Source organism: Scyliorhinus canicula, chromosome 4, assembly GCF_902713615.1.
Source record: "Scyliorhinus canicula chromosome 4, sScyCan1.1, whole genome shotgun sequence".
Classification (NCBI taxonomy): Eukaryota; Metazoa; Chordata; class Chondrichthyes; order Carcharhiniformes; family Scyliorhinidae; genus Scyliorhinus; species Scyliorhinus canicula.
Window position 1 is genome coordinate 39,156,732 of NC_052149.1, and position 19,423 is coordinate 39,176,154.

Sequence of the window (19,423 nt, forward strand, 5' to 3'; positions counted from 1 at the left end):
CACAGGCAGGCAGGCAGCATTGAGGTAGCTGTAAGTTAAGCTCTGAAGACAGAATGAACTCACAATAAAGCATCTACTCCAACTTTGAGACTACGAGCTTTATTAAGATCTACTCCAACTTTGAGACTACGAGCTTTATTAAGACACAAGGAACAACACATGGTACCCAGGAGTGGCTTCAGACGCTTACTACAAGATTACTCAGCTGCAGACACTGAAAGACCAAAATGGCAAGAAGAACTCCTACCGGGCATTCGACTTGGGAAGACCTCGCTTATTCGAGTATGTGGGTTGGAACCCCATCTCAGCTGGACCTAACCGGTAATGTAAGTAATGTCTGGAAAAGATTTAAACAAGTGTTCGATATATATATCATAGCTAATGATGTAGCAGCAGCCACAGACAAAATGAAAATAGCACTGCTCATCGCAGGACATGAAGCTAGAAAAGTATATAATGGCTTTAAATACTCGAAAGCTGAATACAGCAACAACTTACAAATAATACTAATAAAATTTGAAGAGTACTGTATGAAATTTGAACAGCACTGTATGCTCAGAGGCCAAACTGCACAGGGACTGAGTGAATCAAAACTCAAACAATCACTATCAGAACAGAAAGGGTTCAGTCTAGAAATCGCGAGTGAAAAGTACAGATCAAAAGGAAACAGTAATTTGAACTTCTCACAGAGACATAACGCTGAAATCCAGTTGAGAGCAAAAGGAATAAGTAACTTGAACTTCTCACATAGACAAAACGCTGAAATCCAGTTGAGATCAAAAGGAAGAAGTAACTTGAATTTTTCACAAAGACAAAACGCTGAGGTCCAGTTCAGATCGAAAGGAAGGGGTAACTTAAACTTTTCATAAAGAAAAGACGCTGAAATCTGCTGTAAAATGGCGTCGGAGCACATTTTACAGTCTTGGGGCGACAACGGACGAAAATCTGCGTCTGCGCATGCGCAGTAAACAGAAGCCGTGCATGCGCAGTTACAATCAGCCGTTTTGCATTCTGCACATGCGCAGTTAAAAAACGTTTTGGTCACGGATCGTTACGCGCATGCCCAGTTGAAAGGAACGAGTGCATCATTCGAAGATGGTTCTGCGCATGCGCAAGCCGCGCATGCGCAGTGGACACAAAACGGCACAGTAAAGGGAGGCCGGTTTGCGCATGCGCAATTGAATCCTACGTATGACGTCATGACGTCTGAGGACCCGGACCACGCCCACTTAAAAGGGAAATGCCCGAAAATTAAAAACAAGATACTTAAAGCTGTAAAACCCAATTTTCTTACCTCAAAAGACAGAAAAACACCTGAACTTACACCAGCAGTTGAAAATAACTCTCACAACACCCTGGAACAAGTAGTCCGCACCACCCAAAGTGAAGAGAACAAAAAAAAATCCGATACAAAAAAAGATGATTTGTTTTTCGAACAATACTACTTAGACATGGCTGAGTTATTCGGATATGCAAAAAATGATGAAGAAAACGATACCAAATCCAAAGCAAAAAAAGATGATTTGTTTTTCGAACAATACTACTCAGACATGGCTGAGTTATTCGGATATGCTGATCACAGAATCAGCAACACGGTCGCAAAGCTCAACACGACTCTACTCATGGTAGATGAATCCAACACCATGGTGCCATGGCAGATCGTCGATACATTGGATGACAGCAATACCCAAGACTAAGACGACGCCACACAGAGAGCACAGAAAGACTCCACAGAGAGAGTGATGAAAGGTTCCACAAAGAGAGTGATGCGAGCCTCCACAGACAGCTCGTTGAAAGACTCCAAAATGGAAGCAAGCAAACACTCCATAGTGAACACCATGCACGAACAAGACCATGAAGGTCAACCCACCGTATCTGAGCAACCGCAAGCAGACTATGAAAGTCTACCAAGCTCACATAATCAAGAAGAAGACAGTGTAAATCTACCCACTGCATGCAAAAACAGTGACTAGGTGATCACACTCGACATACAGGAGGTGCAGGATCACAGCGAGACTGACAGTTCTCAGCTCGTCTGTACAGAAGCACAGGGTAGGGCCACCCAAGAGTCCAGAGAGACCACGTCAAAAGAAACCATGAAGATTTTGACTCCAGAAGAGGAGCACCAAGAGTCCAGAGAGACCACGTCAATTGAAATCTTGAAGATTTTGACTCCAGCAGAGGAGCACCAAGAGTACAGAGAGACCGTGTCAATAGAAATCGTGAAGGTTTTGACTCCAGAAGAGGAGCACCAAGACCAACAAGAAAATGAAATCGTGAAGAACTTGACTCCAGAAGATGAGCACCAAGAAAGCAAAGGAGATGAATTAAATCCACCACAAATTACTCCAGAAGAGGAGCACAAAGGAAGCAAAGAAGAGGAATCAAATCCACCACAAATGACTGATGTCACCAGCATCAATGCAACATCAGATCATTCTCTAGACGAAACGTTCATTGTAACAGATTCCACTAAGGACACTCGCACCAATAACTGTGACAATGACTCAAATTATCCACATGGGACACTCATTGAGCACAACAAGAAAAACAAAAACCACAAGAAGCAGAGCAGAAACAAGAACAACAACAGCAAGAACAAAAGCAACATGAAGCGCGATAAGAACAACAAAAATCGCGAGAAGCACTGCAGAAACAAGAACAACAGCAACAACAAAAACTACAAGAAGAACAACAAAAACAACAAGACTCATAACAAAGACAACAAGCACGACAAGAACCAAGACAGAAACGACAAAAACAACAAGAATGACAATGAAAACAACACAGAAACAACAAAAGCAGCAACAAGAACGACAACATAAACAACAAAGACAGAAACAACAACAATGAAACTACGATTTGTACAAATTGGTAATTTGAGTTGCAATGTCAATATCACCACGTCAAAAACGAAAAAGAAAAATCTCAATGAACAAATTCATCACGTTTGGACTCATAAATGTTTTTATTAAGATTGGACTCATAAATATAAATTGGATTTGTAAAATATGCAATAGCACCATCACTTGTATAGATACACATATCGTAAGTAATCTAACTGTTACACAATTTTATTTAACGATGTACAGAAAATATGTAAAGAAAAAAGGGGGGATGTGGTGATTGTAGATCTGTGTAGATGCAATACAACTGAGCAAGCACTAGAGGGAGCATGGGAGAGCTATAAATACAGAGGAACAGGAAGTGAGGACACACTTCACAGAAGGGAGAACTGGCAGCAAGACACAGGCAGGCAGGCAGTATTGAGGTAGCTGTAAGTTAAGCTCTGAAGACAGAACAAACTCACAAATAAATAACATAAAGCAAGTATGGGATATTCAGCTCAGATGCCTGCAAAAAGTCTAAAGTTGTTTGATTTTCATCATTTCAATCCGTTTTCCATTGAAAAGCAGCCCTCCAACTTTGAGACTACAAGCTGAAGACAGAACAAACTTACAAATAAATAACATAAAGCAAGTATGGGATATTCAGCTCAGATGCCTGCAAAAAGTCTAAAGATGTTTGATTTTCATCATTTCAATCCGTTTTCCATTGAAAAGCAGCACTCCAACTTTGAGACTACAAGCTTTATTAAGACACAAGGAACAACACACTAGGATCTTAAGCATGTGCAGGTCTATACTCTTTCTGAAGGTAGACCGTATTAACACTAAGTGAGTTGTTATTTGGTTTGATTCATAAGCTGCTTTAAAAAAACATAGAACATTCATTTGCATGGCAAATCTTTCATATCTTAGAATTTCACAGCTAGCAAATTAATTTTGAAGTGTATTTACTGCAGCAATATAGACAGACACCGCAGCCAACTTAACGTAATTGCCAGGTCCCACAAACAATGGTCAAGTAAATAACAATATCATCTTTATCTGTGATAAAGGTTGAGAGATAACTGTGGACCAGGACAAATCAGTCTTCCATTCTCCTTCATATGGTGCCAATGGTTTTTTAACGCCTACTTGAGGATGCCAGATAGGGCCTCGGTTTAACAATTCATTCTGCTACCTATCCTGATTAAAGTGTAGAGTTTATTTCTCCCTTGCTGCCTATCTGCTGCTTCTCCCTCTGGCTTTTGATGTCCAGGTTGACTTTTTAAAAGCCCCCCTTCAAAAAATAGTGCAGAGATCAAAAACGTTGTGAAGATATAGCGCTGAATGTCTTCTGACATTGCTCACATCTGGGACACTGTATAGGATCTGTGCAAAACCTCCCCCACATTTGAATCACCTCTTATCTGCTTGTCGATAGCCAACCCAACATGTGGGTAAGTGGAAAAACCACTCCGTTTCAGACAAGTTTCTGCAGTCCTCGAGCTGCTAAATGGCAAACCATGACAGAACAAATGGGCCAAGGAGGGAACCTGAATAGAATGTAGGGGAGCAAAACGTTAGAGGGAGTACGGAAATTGTATTCAACACAGAGAGGGGCTAAGTAGATTGGATCCATCTCTGGGCATCATGATGGCTTCTTGTTATTAAGTTGTTTATTAAACGAATGACAAGAAGACAAATTTGATGGAACTTATAATGAACATAGTCCTTACGTCTCTTGGACCAGCTTTGACTCCAGCATAAACTGGGAAGATTAAAAATATCTGCTCTCTTTGCTGGTTTAAAGGGTCCTATGTGAATTGTGTTTTGCGAGTACATCAGCTCAATTCCTAAAAAGTCAATGTAACAATTTATTGAAAATCACCTGGTCCATAAAATGGTTAGTGTGACAATTGGAAGAAAGATGCTTTGTTGAGGCAATCTGTAAGGAATACAGCTCTGTAAATGGCTGCACCTGATCAGGAAGGCACCATTTGTGTAGTTGTGCAAACATGGTCAACAAGTGAGGCAGCAGACACTGTGAAAGGAAAGGCTTGCACAAATGTAAGGAGAAGTGGAAATCCTGCAGACTGCGAAAGCTATGAAAAGCAAAACAATGAATACACAAAAGTTATAGGTGCTGAAAGAGATTATAAAGAATGAACTTGCAAGAGATATTAAAGTTGACAGCAAGAATTCTAATAAATATAATAAAGGAAAGAGCATGGGAAAAAGGAATGTGAGGCTATTAAAGACGGATGCAGACAAGACGTTAATGGACAGTGAGAATCTGGCAGACTAGTTTTTTCATCCTAGAGGGAGAAGACAAATCAGATTATTTTCATATTAGCGAGTGAAGGAGCTGTGGAGGAACAAAAGGAATTAGGTGCTCATATACACAACTTGCTGAAAGCTAGTGTCCAGATACAAAAAGTGATCTAAAAGATAATGGTTTTTAAATTAGAGCTAGTCTATTTAAGATTGAAGCTATTAAGTATTTTTTTCACACAGGGGAGTGAGAATCTGGAACTCTCTCTGCCAAATGGCCTTGGATGCTGGGACTGATGGATGCATTTTGGAGCAAGGTCAGGAAAGTGGATTTGAGCAGCAAATCTGCCTGATCTAGTCGAACAGGCGTAAGAAGTTAAATTAACTAGACTGTTCCTAGGTCATTCGCCCATGTGCAGCTTCTTCCTCTGGACCCAATGTTAGATATTTCAAAGGGACATGCAAAATGGACAAGTGTTACATTATGTAAATAACTCTCTCGTTATTTGAATACACCTTTCACAGCTCAATAGAATCAGGTACGTTTTAGGTGTATGGATTGTTCTTTATTATATAGTAAATAATCAGGGCACTTTCACTGTACCCACCCTTTTCTTTAGTTTATAAACATGTGCAGGAGAACACGGAGAATAATTGTCAAGACTTAGAAAAACTGCAGGCAAAAATAATACAACGAAAGCTTGATCATGATTTGGCAGCAGTTGGACACTAGGTGACTTGTTTAAAAGCAATAAATACACCTAACATCCCCCAACCTCCACCCCAACATACACACACCACACACACACGCGCACGTGCATGTAAACTGTGAATAAGTGCACACACAAAAGTAAACTGTGGGTATAATTATTCAACTGCTGGCAGCATGTAATTGTGATAATTCTGGAAACCTTAATCGCCATCAAAATGATGTCACACTAATTGCAGTCTTTGCATATCACAGAGCTGTGTTTAATGTGACTTACTGTTGGACTCTGATGAGTGCACTTGATCTAAAGGGTCATCGCAGCATCTTGTTAAATATCACAGTTGTGTTTTGGCACCTTTGCACTAGAATGAAAGGGCTTGGCCTATATCTATAACATACTGCTGGCTGTGTTTCAAATTTTGAATTTGCACTAAATATGCTTCTGGGTTCAACATCAGTGGTCTCTCACTTAAATGGTTCCAAGTCCCTTACAATCGGGAGTTTTAAAAAAATGTATCCACAGGATGTGGGGGTTGCTGGTTGGGTCAACATTTATTACCTATTCCTAGTTTCCCCATCAGAAGGTGGTGGTGAGTTGCTTTCTTGAACTACTGCAGTTCTTCAGGTGTAGGTACATCCACTGTGCTGTTGGGGAGGGAGTTCCAGCATTTTGTCCCAGCGACAGTGAAGGAATGGTGAAATATTTTCAAGTCAGGGTGGTGGTGAGTGATTTGGAGGGGGACGTCCAGGTGGTGGGGTTCCCAGGTATCTGCTGCTCTTGTCCTTCTAGATGATGGTGGTCGTGGGGTTGGAAGGTGCTGTGTAAGGAACCTTGGTGAGTTACTGCAGTACATCTTGTAGATTGTACAGAAGGCTGCCACTGTTCATCAGTGGTGGAGGGATTAAATATTTGGGGGCGAAGGAGCACTCAAGCGGGCCACTTTATCCTGGATGGTGTTGAGCTTGTATAGTGTTGTTGGAACTTCACTCATCCAGGCAAGTGAGGAGTATTCCATTACACTCCTGACTTGTGCCTGGTAGATGGTGGGCAGGCTTTGGGGGTCAGGAGGTGAGTCACACACTGTAGGATTCCTAGCCTTTGACCTGCCCTGATAGCCAGATATTAATATGGCTAGTCCAGTTCAGTTTCTGATCAATGGTAACCCGCAGGATGTCTATTATGGGGGATTCAGCGATGGTAATGCCAGTGAATGTCAAGGGGCAATGGTTTGATCCTCTCTTGTAGGAGATGGTCATTGCCTGGCACTTGTGTGGCACAAATGTAACTTGCACTTGTCAGCCCAACCCTGGATATTGTCCAGGTCCTGCTGCATTTGGACATGGTCTGCTTCATCATCTGAGGAATCGCGAATGGTGCTGAACATTGTGCAGTCATCTGCAAGCATCCCCCCCCCCCCACTTCTTTTTTTTTTCTTTTTTAAATTTAGAGTACCCAATTCATTTTTTCCAATTAAGGGCAATTTAGTGTGGCCAATCCACCTAGCTGGCACATTTTTGGGTTGTGGGGGCGAAACCCACGCAAACACGGGGAGAACGTGCAAACTCCACACGGACAGTGACCCAGAGCCGGGATCGAACCTGGGACCTCGGCGCCGTGAGGCCACAATGCTAGCCTAAGCATCCCCACTCCTGACTTTATAATGCAAGGGAGTTCATTGATGAAGCAGCTGAAGGTGGTTGGGCCTAGGACACTACTCTGAGGAACTCCTGCAGTGATGTCCTGGAGCTGACATCACCACAACCATTTTTCTTTGTGCCAGGTATGACTCCAACCAACAGACAGTTTCCCCCCTGAATCCCATTGACTCCATCTCCAGTTTATATAATCTTTATTATTATTGTCACAAGAAGGCTTACATTAACACTGCAATGAAGTTACTGGGAAAATCCCCTAGTCACCACATTCCGGCGCCTGTTGTGTACACTGAGGGAAAATTCAGAATGTCCAATTCACCTAACAAGCATATCTTTCGGGACTTGTGGGAGGAAACCAGAGCACCTGGAGGAAACCCACGCAGACACTGGGAGAACGTGCAGACTCTGCGCAGACAGTGACCTAAGCGGGAATCAAACCTGGGACCCTGGCGCTGTGAGGTAACCGTGCTGCCCATAGCCACATTGACAGGCTAAATGCTGTTATTATAATCCCAGTATAGATCTATAACTCTCGAAAAATTATTTGAATTCCCAGTGACCAACTTAAAAGAATTGCACTAGAGCTCAGGAGTTTTACTGTAACAAACAAACTAAAATCAACTCTTCTAAACATTACCTAGTAGGCAATTAATACTCTAAACTACAGAAAAGGCATCTCTTATTCGCATTGTAACACACTTGAAACCCCCAAACCGCATTTATACTTTACAGCATGCTAGCCATAAAATTTCAGTCTCTACAGGAAACAGTCCAAAGTTACTCCCAGCTTCCAACAGGCTCACCTATCCTGTTTCCCTGAATCATAGCATCAGGTAGCACAGTGGTTAGCACTGTTGCTTCACACCGTCAGGGACACGGGTTCAATTCCCGCCTTGGGTCACTGACTGTGTGGAGTCTGCACGTTTTCCCCGTGTCTGCGTGGGTTTCCTCCTGTAAGTCCCAAAAGATGTGCTTGTTTTAACAAAAAATTTTTAATGAGGTATTTTTGGCATAACAAACAACCACAGTACGAAAAACAATAGGGTACAAAGAACAGTAATCAAAAAACAGCCGCTGACATCCGTCCCTCCAAGGCCCACCTATTTAACCCCCTACTCTATCAAGATGTGCTTGTTAGGTGAAATGGACATTCTGAATTCTCCCACAGGCACTGTAGTGTGACGACTTTCACAGGGGATTTTCGCAGTAACTTCATGGCAGTGTTAATATTACCACACTTGTGACAATCTCAAACCACATGGGCCACTCCAGTCATTTCTTCTCCCAGCCACATCGGGATCAATTTTCAAATGTCCTTAAATTTTCATGGATTCCGTCTCAGGAACTTCTTTCCTCCCACTTTCTACCTGGAAACTAAAACTAAAAAAGTCACCTTTTCCTTCTGCTGACCACATTAGCTGTGGTCTCCCTCTCGAGGGCTCATTCTCTCTCCCACCATGTCCAGGGTTCTTTTTCAAATCAAACTATCTGGGAGTCTGTAGATCTTATACAAAACAGGAATAGCTGCCTTTCTCTTTGTGTTCAGGTGTGAAACATGGTACTTGGGTTTCAGTCTGTCTTTACTTGGGTCCCCAGTCTCTGTGGTAACAATCACCTGGCCTATTGCAGGGCAGAATCCCATACAACTCACCGCAGTCACCTTTTCCAGGGAATTCTATTTTACAATAAATTAAAAGAGACAGTTTAAAGTATAACCATCTTTTAAAAACTCACAGTGGTAACATGCTTCTCTGACTAGAAATTTCACTGAAGTGGGGCATTAAACTTAAGCAGGAAGCTTTTATTTTTTCCTTACCAGATTTTATATAATTTTTCTTAGTTGTCAAGAAGTCAAAGACTGATGTCTCAGCACTCCATCCCCCTTCTCACTTTGATAAAAGATGAGCACTCAAGTGCACTGTCCTTCTAGATTTGTACCTTAAGTTGCCAAACTCCATTAATTAAACACAAATGAAGTCATTTCACTTTACCATGTGTGATTATTTACTGGAGGGTCTTTAACAAACTTCCTTTGCCTGAAGTTGATGTGTTGCCACTATCCTGGAAAACAGTTTCATATGAATTTAGATCTGTATTCCTGAGTGCTGCAAGTTGTGGACTTGATCCTCTGACCTAAATTTAAACAAATTTGAATCCAATTAAGCAAATTATGAAACAGAAGAGAATAAATTTAACTTCACAGCAAAGACAAACAACTAAATAAACAGAAACAGGAAAGTGCTCAGCTTATTCCGGAAGTCTTTATCCAGGAAATTCTCATACCGTTGCTGTTTCCTTTCTGTTGTAATACCAAGTTTGTTTGCTTCCCACTGAATTTGGAACTTCTGCATTTCCTTTTGGAACACACCAAGCAAATTTGCATTTGCTGCGTTTGGTAATAGTCTGTTCCATATGTTTGCTGCTCTTAAGTGTGAAATAATTATGTTGAGCTCAAGGTTTAAAGTTTTCTCTTTCAGTACTAAAAGAATGTTCCCTACACCTTTTCATGATGATTTAAGACACATGGGTCCAAAGATGTGCAGGTTAGGTGGATTGGCCATGATAAATTGTCCTTAGTGTTGGGTGGGGTTACTGGGTTATGGGGATAGGGTGGAGGTGTTGACCTTGGGTAGGGTGCTCTTTCCAGGAGCCGGTGCAGACTCGGTGGGCCGAATGGCCTCCTTCTGCACTGTAAATTCTATGATAATCTATGAATAGGGCGGAATTCTCCAACCCCCCCGGGGGGTTGGAGAATCACCCGGGGCCGGCGTCAATCCCGACCCCGCTGTGTCCCGAATTCCCCGCCCCCCCCCCTAAGATTCGGCTGGGGCGGGAATTGCGCTGCGCCGGTTGGCGGGCCACCCGCGGCAATTCTCCGGCCCGCAATGGGCCGAAGTCCCGCCGCTGACAGGCCTTTCCCGCCGGCGTGGTTTAAACCACCTCTGGTATCGGCGGGATTGGCGGCGCGGGCGGGCTCCGAGGTCCTGGGGCGGGGCTATCTGATCCCGGGTTTGCCCCCACGGTGGCCTGGCCCGCGATCGGGGCCCACCGATCGGCGGGCGGGCCTGTGCCGTGGGGGCACTCTTTTTCTTCTGCCCCGCCATGAAGAGACCCCTCCCCTGCGCATGCGCCGGTATGACGTCAGCAGCTACTGATGCTCCGGCGCATGCGTGGACTTACGCCGGCCGGCGAAGTCCATTCGGCCCCGGCTGGCAGGGCGCCAAAGGCCATTCACGCCGGCTGACGGAGCGGGAGCCACTCCTCCCTCAATGTGAGGACTTGCCCCTAAAGGTGCGGAGAATTCCACACCTTTGGGGAGGGCCGACATTGGAGTGATTCATGCCACACCAGACACAGGCAGTGGGAGCATATGGCAATGGAGCTTAATGTCAGGTGTACAACCCCAAGGACCTAAAGGCAATGATGGAAGAAATTAGACAATTTGCATAATCTGTTCAGGTCAGCAAATGTTCAATAAGTTCAATAAGTCAGGACTCGCACATAAAATTCATATACATTGGCTTATCCTCCTACACGTAATGCTGTTGCAAGCCTCGTAGTCATACATATCTCACAGTTTACACATGCTGCATGACAGCCACATCACCCAAACAGATTGCATAACACACTATGACACACTTTTCTCTTACTGGAGAACATGTTGCACAATAATAGGCTGTAGGCACTAACTGGAGTTGGACAGGCATGTCTCCATGTTGTCACAAATAACACTCTTTATGACTGTAACAAAGATATACTTTCCATCTTCATCCTTCTCCACCTGTCCACTGTTGTCCAGCTGGGTGGGACAGCTGTCACCTGATTCCCTTCTTATCTGTCATCAGGCTTCTCTTTAAATGTTAGCTCTGGTGTCCCCCAAGGACCCTTTCTATTTCTCATCTGCCCCCTGGCCACATCATTAAAAAATGCAGCGTTAGTTTGGACATGCACCTTGACGACACCCAGCTCTGTCTCACCACCATCTCTCTTGACTCTTCCACTGACTGCTTATCTGACATTCAGTATTTGATGAGTAGGAATTTCCTCCAATTAAATATTGGGAAAACTGAAGACATTGAGCCACATTTATGAAAAAATGAAATGAAAATCGCTTATTGTCACGAGTAGGCTTCAATTAAGTTACTGTGAAAAGCCCCTAGTCGCCACATTCCGGGGAGGCTGGTTAAGGCCAGAGCAGTGGTCTTGTCCACTGGCTGGTGACAGCCCGGCTGTGTCCATTCCCAGGAACCTCAATGGAGTACGGTCTGATTAGACGCTCACTTGCCTACCATCGGGGTTCCAGGTTATTTGGAGGCAAGGATCCCACCTCCAAAAGCTGCCAGCTAACTAGACGACCAATTGCTCTTCAGTCCCTGAGCACCCGAGTCAGACAGGCCTGGTGAGGTGAGGGGTTGGTGGTGTGGAGGTCAAGGGTAGCATAACGCAAGGCTACCTGTCCAGCCCTCTTTGGAGTACCGGGTGCACGAAAAGAAGGACTATCCCCACTGCCAGCTTGCAGTCAGACTACTCGTTATAACTGGCACATGGCCACATGGTATAAAGCCCCCCCCCCCCTTTCCCTCATGCTGCAGTTCTGGCATTCTGTCAGTAGCAGTGGGATGACTGTTTAATTTCGTGACCCTCAATTGAACCTCAGATCCTTCCATGGGCTTGCCCCTCCATGTCTTTGTGATCTCCTCCAGTCCCACAACCCTCTGAGCAATCTGCATCCCTCTAATCCTGGTTTCTTGTGACTCTCCAATTTGAACTGCTGCACCATTGATGGCCAGGCCTTCAGTTGCCTTGGCCACATTCTCTGGAACAATTTTCCTGTCCCTCTCTGTCTCTTTACCTTGCTTTCCTCCTTTAAGACACTCCTTAAAACCTACTCCTTTGACTAAGCTTTTGGTCGTCTGACCTCATATTGCCATGTGTGTCTCGGTGCCATATTTTGTTTTATAATGCTCTTGCGAAGTGTCTTGGGATATTTTATTATGTTAAAGGACCAATATAGATACCAGATTATTTGTTGTTGTTGCATCTCTCTTCCACCCCTCACACCTTATCAAACTTATAGGATAATATAAAAGGGATATATATTGAGGTGGTGAGACATTGTGCACAACTGCGTTGCAGCCAGGGCAGAGGCAAAGGGCAGGACAGGTGCCAGTCGCCATAGAGCAAGGTTACATTAATTCTGTTGTAGTAGACTCATATAATGACTTTGATGGGTCAGGCTGCAGAGGAAGAAATACGGGTGCATTGTTTATTCATACGATGTGGGAGGGCAGCACGGTGGCCTAGTGGTTAGCACAGCTGCCTCAAGGCGCTGAGGTCCCAGGATCAATCCCGGCTCTGGGTCACTGTCTGTGTGGAGTTTGCACATTCTCCCCGTGTCTGCGTGGGTTTCCCCCCCACAATCCAAAAATGTGCAGAGTAGGTGGATTGGCCACAGTAAATTGCCCCTTAATTGGAAAAAATAATTGAGTATCTAAGTTTTTTTTTTAAATTCATAGGATGTGGGTTCTCTGGCTAGACCAGCAAATATTCCTTGTTCCTAATTGTCATTGAGAAGATGGTGGTGAGGAGACTCCTGGAACCACTGCAGTCCCTGTGATGTAGCTATACCCATAGTGCTGTGAGGGAGGGTGTTACAGGATTTTGACAATGAAGGAACAGCAATATATTTCCAAGTCAGGATAGTGAGTGGCTTGGAGGGGAACTTCTAGGCGGTGGTGTTCCCATGTGTCTGGTGCTCTTGCTCGCCTCGCCGATTACGGCAGAATCCCGCCCCTCGTATCTGCCGCACTCTTCATTAGAAATATGTGCCCATGCATTGGATACTGTTTTAGAACCTTAAGAGACCATGTAGCACTCAAAAAAACTAGCATTACTGAGCCCAATTTAACGTTATAGTTTCCGGTTAAGATTTTATCTTCTACTGAGAATATGATTAAATCTTTGTACAAAGGATTATACACAAAATGTTAATTTTTTTTCACAGATCCTGACTGACCGATTTTAAAAAATATCTCTAATTCATTAAGTCTTTCTTCATATGTTAAAGAACAGGTTTTTAATATACAAAATGATGGGTATCTACTTTGGGGAGATCAAGCAAATTCAATTTAACTTCTAAAATCTAAGGTTAACTATTTACACTGATTAGTTTTTGGTCTCATTGAATCTAGAATTGGATGCTTAATCACAGGACTCTCTTGATAAGTTGGTGGTCTGTTAATACAATAGGCTGGTATACAAATATTCTGTGCTAATGTTGGAAGAATGTGGGCTTTATACCCTTGATGTTTCTCACACAATCTAAGGCAGAGCAACTGGGAGAGATACAAAGTGGAGACAATAAGACGTCTTCACAGGTGAAAGAAAAAAAATCACGCAGGCAATCGTTGTGCTCTTCTTGCATTGAGCAATGGCACAAAACCTTCGCACAGATTGGAGACCCAAAACCGGGGAGAAAATAACTTTTTTTTGAAAGACCATAAGTTGAAAATCTCCTGTTTTCCTTTTGACCTTTATAGATGGACAAAATAGCTGAAGTATGGAAGTTTCATGCATTAAAGAAATCAAGTGGGATTGCTGTCCACCTGCTTCGGAGACGGAAAGGCACACGACCTCGAGACCATCACAAGTACCTCAACCTTTACCACAAATAGAGGTGAACAACACACACTAGTACTTGAACTCAAACTGGAGTGAAGAGAATTCATCAATAGGTGTGATCTCTACTGAACCGCATCAAACTGGTATCTCATGGTAACTGGAACGGGTCCTTACATTGGGGTTGTTGTGTCCCATCTCATTTCTACAAACTATATAAGTTGTTTAAATTAAGAACAAAGCAGTTGTGCTGTGCTTTACATAGGCTAATTTCATATTCTGAAAACTGAGGAAAGTCAGTTATATTATAAGATATTATACAATTGAAAGGTACAGTTGGGACTGGGTGACTTAGTTGGAATACTGTTTGCTGATCACTAGATCCTGGGTTCCATTGTTTATAGGATCCTAAATAAAATTAGCTCATTGCAATGTGAAAAGTCCATGAATCCATGGCACAAAATTGTCCGCATTTCAATTCCATTTGGCAGGAGAGTATGTAGGTTCACTCAGACGGCAATGACTGGTGAGAAAATGTCAAAATCAGGAGCAATCTTCTGAATGTAAAATTAAGGTTCATTGTTGGGTGAAATGCAAAAGTGTCATTACCTAGAATTTGTTACTGCTTTTATCACATAAAAGTAGTGACCTCAGTGCCTCTAAGGTGTCTGGCATCCAGCTCTACATGGCTTAAGAGAACAGCCCACGAATAAAGATTGGTAGTGTACTGGTGGGATAGACATCTCCATTTATAGGTTTACCAGCACTTTAGCACCTGGCTCCAAGTATTATTCTGCCAGTATAAATCGTGCATTTATATCTTAATGTTCCTAATTACTATTTATAAAGCCCCAGGAAGTCGAATGGGAGAGTGCACGCTGGTTTATTGTCGGTTATGAGAATCTCCCCTGAGGCAGTAAATACACAGGTCAGAAAAGTCCTGTTGGGACAAATAACATGCCAGTCCCTGTCCAGGCCGGCCTTTATACTGGATTATTATAAGGCCAGCTGGGTGGGCCGACTCCCATTAGCGGGGAAAAACATGTTCCACACTACCCACAGAGAGATCAATCTGGGTATTCCCATTTAGTGGCCCCAGAGGAGTCCACAGGAGAGGTGTAAAGAAAGCTGTTTTATTACAAAGTAAGCCATATACACAGTACACTACACATGCTCGGCTCTCATCTGGGCCGCCTTTGATGCTCGAGTCCATTCACTCCGCCGATTAGCGGGGAAGCTCGTAATCAACGAGGCTCATGGGGAGACTAATTGGTTCAGCCCCATAGCGCGTGGCTGGGTTATAATACCCCGTGGGTCTCGTGGGGGTTATTACACTATTGATGTTGGTTGTAAACGGTGCAAAATTGCTAAATTCCCCAATGTGGACATTCATAGCCTTAATCAAAATGACGTTTTAATTGCAGTGAAAAGTAATTGACAGAAATTGAGGGTAAGAAACAGGAATAATGAAGCGGTACAAAAAGGGCTGACTGGTAAAACTGGGCACAAGGCATTTATTAGAAAGCATTTAATTTTGTTAAAGTCATGGCAAAAGCAAAGTAAGCACTTCTGTAAGATTTTATTTTCATACAGTAATTCGAAATTGTTCTGGTGTAACTTTCAGGGTTCTAACGGAAGGGAGTGAAATCAGAGCCCAAGTGTCATAGAATCATAGAAGTTACAGTGCAGAAGGAGGCCATTTGGCCTATCGAGTCCGCACCGGCTCTTGGAAAGAGCATCCTATCCAAGCCCACACCTCCACCCTATCCCCATAACCCAGTAACCTGACCCAACACTAAGGGCAATTTTGGACACAAAGGGCAATTTAGCATGGCCAATCCACCTAACCTGCACATCTTTGGACTGTGGGAGGAAACTGGAGCACCCGGAGGAAACCCACGCACACACGGGGAGAACATGCAGACTCCGCGCAGACAGTGACCCAAGCCGGGAATCGAATCTGGGACCCTGGAACTGAGAAGCAATTGTGCTAACCACTATGCTACCGTGCTGCCTGACTGTACTGTGCACCCAAAGGTTGTATCATATAATAATGGTAATAATTGGGCTTACTTCGTGGAATTCACATTTCTGGACCTCACCGTGCACATAGCATTGTGAGCCAGAGAAGGACTAATTAACTCTGGTGTTATATTAACCAGAGAATGACCAGCACTTTTAAGTGTGGGAATGCAATAGATTTTCTAATTGTTTATGTTTGTTACTTACTTTATATAGCATTTAACAGTACTTCCTGATTAATAATTATAGACCCAGGAACCAGGCAGAAGAGGGTTGAGAGGTGGTGGTGGGGGGGGGGGGGGATGTTTTGTGACTTGCTCACTCCATAGAAATTGAATTGCATGAAGTCAGAAGTGGGGATGTTTACTGATGAATGATTGCACAATGTTCAGCACCATTCACGACTCCTCAGATACTGAAGAGGTTCATGTCCAAGGGCAGCAAAGCCTGGACAATATGAGGCTTGGGCTGACTAGTGGCAAGGAACATTGATCCACACAAATGCCAGGCAATTACCATTTCCAACAAGAAAGTATCTAGCCATTGCCCCCTGACTTTCAGTGGCATTACCATTGCTGAACCCCACCCCAAGCCTACTTGAGACACGAATAAAGAAGAGACACGAATAAAGAAGAGACACAAATAAAGAGTATTATTATTACTATCAACATCCTGGGTTACCATTAACCAGAAACTGAACTGGACCAGTCATATAAATACTGTGGCTACAAGAGCAGGCCAGAGACTTGGAATTCTGCAGCACCTATCTCACCTCCTGACTCCCCAAAGCGTAAACACCATCTATGAGGCACAAATCAGGGATGTGATGGAACACTCTCCATTTGCCTGGATGAGTACAGCTCCAACAACACACAAGAAGCTCAACACTATCCAGGACAAAGCAGCCCACTTGGTTGGCACCCCTTCCACAAATATTCACTCCCTCCACCGCTGCCGAACAATGGCAGCAGTATGTACCAGCTACAGGATGCGCGACAGTAACTCACCATGGTTCCTTAGACAGCACCTTCCAAACCTAAGACTACTACCTCTAAAAGGGCAAGGGCAGCAGACACATGGGTTACCACAACCTCCAGTTTACTCACCATCCTGACTTGGGGGAATATATCGTCGTTCCTTCACTGTCGCAGTGTCAAAATCCTGGAACTCCCTCCCTAACACCACTATGGGCGTACCTACACAAGGGACTGCAGCGGTTCAAGAAGGCAGCTCAACACCACCAGGGAAAATTAGAGAGGGGCAATAAATGCTGGTCTAGCTAGCGATGCCCACATTCCGTAAATTGATTTAAAAATATTTCAAATCACCTGGGTGAAAAGATAAAAAGAAGGATAGAACGTTTCAGGTCTTCAGGCCATCCAAAATTATTTCAGAGCCAGTGAACTACATTTGTTTGAAGTTATTATTGTAGTTATTAGTAATAAATTAAGAAAGTTTGAGGTGGGTTCCAATGGTGTTAGGGTTAGATTATTATTATAGTTTTTGGGGAGGATAAAATTCAGAACACCGCACGTTCGCTGGAAAATGACATGCTGAGGAATGTCTGGAAATAACAACCTTATGACCTTCCTCCTTTGAGTAGCGAGATTAGTTTTCATATTCCAGCACTCCTCAAACTGGTAATTATGTCAAACGTCGTTGCATTGTGAAGTAACAGGATCTCGAGTCTTGTAGGATCTCGAGTCGTGTAATACCACAAGTATTAATATACATTAAAACTAACCCAATGGCTCTCACACCATTCAGGTGATATAAGGAGGAATTGATGCAAAGCTGGCTGAGCTAGCAGGCAGCCTACCTGGAAGCAGGAAGCACAGGTCTGGCAAATTTGAGCAAATAGGTTTTGTTCATATCTCGTTGGCAAACTGCCCACTCAAAATGGGTGGAAAGAGGCAGTTGGGCAAATGCGGGCATTGCAGATCGAGACGCAATTATGTTGCACTGCGGAGGAAGGGAGAGGAGTTGTTGGCAGGGTCTGAGAGGTGGCATTCTGGGCGGCAGAGGCCCAGTCATCCCCTCTGAGGCCAGAGGAACACTCCTGTTTTTCCATATCCCAAAAGGAACGTTCTTTTTTTTTTCTTTTTTAATCATCAGTAGGATAAAACTAACCTGTCTCACGACGGTCTAACCCCAGTTCACGTTCCCTATTAGTGGGTGAACAATCCAACGCTTGGTGAATTCTGCTTCACAATGGTAGGAAGAGCCGACATCGAAGGATCAAAAAGCGACGTCGCTATGAACACTTGGCCGCCACAAGCCAGTTATCCCTGTGGTAACTTTTCTGACACCTCCTGCTTTAAACCCAAAAGGTCAGAAGGATCGTGAGGCCCCGCTTTCACGGTCTGTATTCGTACTGAAAATCAAGATCAAGCGAGCTTTTGCCCTTCTGCTCCACGGGGGGTTTCTGTCCTCCCTGAGCTCGCCTTAGGACACCTACGTTACGGTGTGGAACGTTCTTACTTACCTCAGCAGAACTCTTATTCTTGTAGACCTGATTTCACTAAGTGGCTCCATTCCGGATGCCCCAGGAGGTCAAAGGTTAAAATGACATTTGGAGTTCTGTACACCTTATAGGACCACAATTTGCATAACTGTATATTTGATTTTCTACTTGGCTTTGTTTTTAAAAATAAACTCTTCAGCCTTTCATTTGCTCACGGTTTTTATCTTCTCAATTCTTTTCCATCTGTTTATCTTACAGATGGTTTCAGAAACAACACTTCATTGTAATTTATGGTGTTTGGGAGACTCAAGCTCCTGCAAAATAAAGTGTAAAAAGAATTATACAAGGAGAGGCTTCACTATGTGTTCCATTTTGTAGCAATGTAAAGTATCACTGAATTTTATATCATATATTAAATAAATTATATTTTTAACTGATTGATCTGGTCTGGTCTGCCTTGTTTTAAACAGAGGAGAGTTTTTATGTTCAGTGCTTGTACTGTCAGTCCATGTGCTATGGATTCATCATTAGTCATTTCAGAATCATTTCCTTCGACTTACAGGAGAAAAGAATCCTGTATAATACTCACAAAATAGAAGGCTGTGTGAAGAAAGGAAGATTTGTATTTATATGGCATCTTAAATGATCTCGGGATGTTTTACAGCCAATTATGTACTTTTGAATTGTGGTTATAATGTGGGAACTGTGGCAGACAATTCGCACAGAGAAAGCTCCCACAGCCAGCACGGTAGCACAGTGGGTAGCACTGTTGCTTCACAGCTCCAGGGTCCCAGGTTTGATTCCCGGCTTGGGTCACTGTGTGGAATCTGCACGTTCTTCCTGTGTCTGTGTGGG

At 43.4% G+C, this 19,423-nt stretch overlaps 1 protein-coding gene across 2 annotated transcripts in view; it reads left to right on the plus strand.

The window, feature by feature from the left end:
• The window catches only part of LOC119964508 (BTB/POZ domain-containing protein 19-like), a 238,898-nt gene extending 219,954 nt beyond the window's left edge, over nt 1-18,944 (plus strand). Inside the window, exons 8-9 of one of the 2 annotated variants that reach the window (XM_038794082.1) lie at nt 14,004-14,140; nt 18,827-18,944. In XM_038794082.1, coding sequence (XP_038650010.1) covers nt 14,004-14,138 — 135 coding nt within the window. In that variant the 3' untranslated portion in view covers nt 14,139-14,140; nt 18,827-18,944. Of the gene's footprint in view, nt 1-14,003; nt 14,947-18,826 lie in introns of those variants that run through there. The other variant, XM_038794081.1, reaches the window with a different exon arrangement.
• Nucleotides 18,945-19,423: the final 479 nt, after the last annotated feature.